The 2,361-nt window shown below is 43.6% G+C and overlaps 1 protein-coding gene across 1 annotated transcript in view; it reads right to left on the bottom strand.

Annotated features, from left to right (window-relative positions):
* ska3 (spindle and kinetochore associated complex subunit 3) overlaps nucleotides 1-1,565 on the bottom strand; it is a gene marked incomplete at both ends in the record, with an annotated part of 27,263 nt that extends 25,698 nt beyond the window's left edge. Inside the window, 3 exon segments of the mRNA XM_014028489.1 lie at nucleotides 658-716; nucleotides 878-1,307; nucleotides 1,394-1,565. Coding sequence (XP_013883943.1) covers nucleotides 658-716; nucleotides 878-1,307; nucleotides 1,394-1,565 — 661 coding nt within the window.
* Nucleotides 1,566-2,361: the final 796 nt, after the last annotated feature.

The raw sequence follows: 2,361 nt of genomic DNA, 5'->3' as shown, positions 1-2,361 counted from the left end.
CTGTAGAACTGACGGGAAATGAATGGAAGCCAATGCAAAGTCCCCATGAGGATAGAACAACAAACGTGTGTGTGCGGGAGGTGTGGAGCGGAGCCGCGAGCAGAGTGCTGTGTTATTAGGAGAGATGAGACTGTCGTTGGGCGACCATTGATACTGCTGGATTATTTTTTTATGGAACATGGAAACTTTTTTTTCAGCGGGCGACCGCTCCCCCTCCCCCTCCAACCCACCCCCCCTCGAACGATTGGTCGCACCAGTGCGACCGGACATTTGTTTTGTCGTACTATTAGGAAATCAGGTCGCATTTGCGACCAAATTGGTCACACTCTAGAGCCCTGTAAATCCATCTTAAAACCATTGACAGACGACTGATTATTGATTGACACCTATTCTAAAAATAATTAATCTCTGCTAATGACCTAAAAGTATCAATTTAAAAGAATTCCCTTCAGTCTGAGCTGTAAAACCTGCCATCAAGGCAATTTAATCTGAGTACGAATCTAACCTCGGTTCAAGAACTCAGGGAAGGAAAAGGTGACAGAACCACCCCTAACATAAGAATTAAAGGGAATATTCATAAAAATTATCTAAAAACAATGACACAACTTTCTGCTCCAAAATAGAGAGAGGAAACAGAAGGCTTCAGTGGTTTTATACCTTTAGTCTGCAGACTCTCCTCCTCTGAGGTCACTGTTGGTGCTGCTGGATCTTGTGGTCTGCAGAGGAAAAACACTCACGTAGCAAAACAAACAAAAAGATGTGCAGCAATAATGTGACTATTAAAGTAACAAGCTTAAAGGCACTTTGTAACTAAAGGCCTCACATTCTTGACACACACACAAGTGTGCTAAACCATTAGTGAGCAATAACGCTTTACCTCTTTTCAGACTTTTTCAGTAATAAATTCATCGTGAAGTCGTTGTTCAAACACATGGTTTGCTCAAAGATGCCAAAGTGGTGCATCTGAGGCATCTGAAGCTCCTCCTCGTCCATCTGCAGGGCCCGTTTAGGAGTCATGGCCATGGTGGGTGGGACCGGTGTTTTGAGTAAGGRCAGGTTGAGCTCGGGCATGGGGGGAACCTCAGAGGACCACTCTGCAGCAGCTAAAGATCTCTTCAGCTGCATGACAGACAGACCGAAATCTGAGAGCTGAGGGGTTCGCATCGCATCAGTGGGGAGCTGCTCCTCGTTCTGAGGAGGGGACGAGCACTGAACCCCCTCGTCCTCCTCCTGCTTTCCCTCTTCACCCACAGTCGAGCTGCTCTTATCTTCTTTACTTTCAGCCTCTGCTTCCTGATCTCTCAGCTCTGAGAAAGAGAAAGACCATCTTCTGGTTTCAGCTGATCCCAAAGCTACGATGAATCTAAGAAGAAAGCTGTTTTAAATCACTCACTGCCTGGTGTGGGGGCGTCACAGGGAGCCTGGTATCCATATTTCTCCAGGTGAGTCCTGACAGCCTGGATGTCCTCAGAGACCCTCTGCTCCATCACTCTACAAGCTTTGATGAAGTTCCTCACTTCGCTCTGTCGTTCTTTCTGTTCTGCCAGCTCATCTCTGATCTGCTCCTACAGAACAGGCCAGAGGGTCAGACTCAGGGAGGAGGTAGGATCAGTTCATAACATTTAGAAAGAGAACTACAGAGAGGAACACTCTGCCACTTTGTAAGTTCTCCCACTTAGAAATCATGGAGGCGTCTGAATTTTTCATCTTAGGTGCACGTCCACTGTGAGAGACAAAATTTAAAATAAAAATCAGGAAATCACAATGTATGATTTTTTTAAAATAATTTATTTTATTTCTAAGTGGGGGAACTTGCAAAGTCGCAGGGTGTTCAAATGATTATTTTCCTCTCTGGATGTTGCTCGGTAAAAACTAAAAAAATATTCAAGACAGTTTAAATAAAGCATRTATTGCTTTCACCTTTTTATGTTAAAAGGCAACACATGAAATGTAAAAATGTACCATTTTCAYCTTGTTTACGTTCAGTGAATACAAGTTGAATTTAACATGTATAGCTCAAAATTTCCTGATGCATCTCAGTAATACAGGTAGAAAAAAAAATCAAAAAGAAAAAATAAGTATGTCCTCTGGATGAGTTCTTCTTTAGTGAAACGTTTCGTCTCTCCTCCAAGAGACTTCTTCAGTCTGATGAGTTTCAGGTGAAACTCAGCCTTATAAGCACTGCCTCCACATGGACAAACAGGTTAGTCACATGCAAAAGAGGGCCATCGCCTAACAATAGGCTTGATTAGCTCTATTGTTCATAGAGGGTCATGTGCCCCATCACCTGACTTAGGAGGCAGTGCTTATAAGGCTGAGTTTCACCTGAAACTCATCAGACTGAAGAAGTCTCTTGGAGGA

The sequence above is a fragment of the Austrofundulus limnaeus genome, unplaced genomic scaffold (genome assembly GCF_001266775.1).
Source record: "Austrofundulus limnaeus strain Quisiro unplaced genomic scaffold, Austrofundulus_limnaeus-1.0 Scaffold769, whole genome shotgun sequence".
Lineage (NCBI taxonomy): Eukaryota > Metazoa > Chordata > Actinopteri > Cyprinodontiformes > Rivulidae > Austrofundulus > Austrofundulus limnaeus.
Note: the sequence above shows the minus strand (reverse complement) of the source record. Positions and strands in the feature narration are given on the sequence as shown.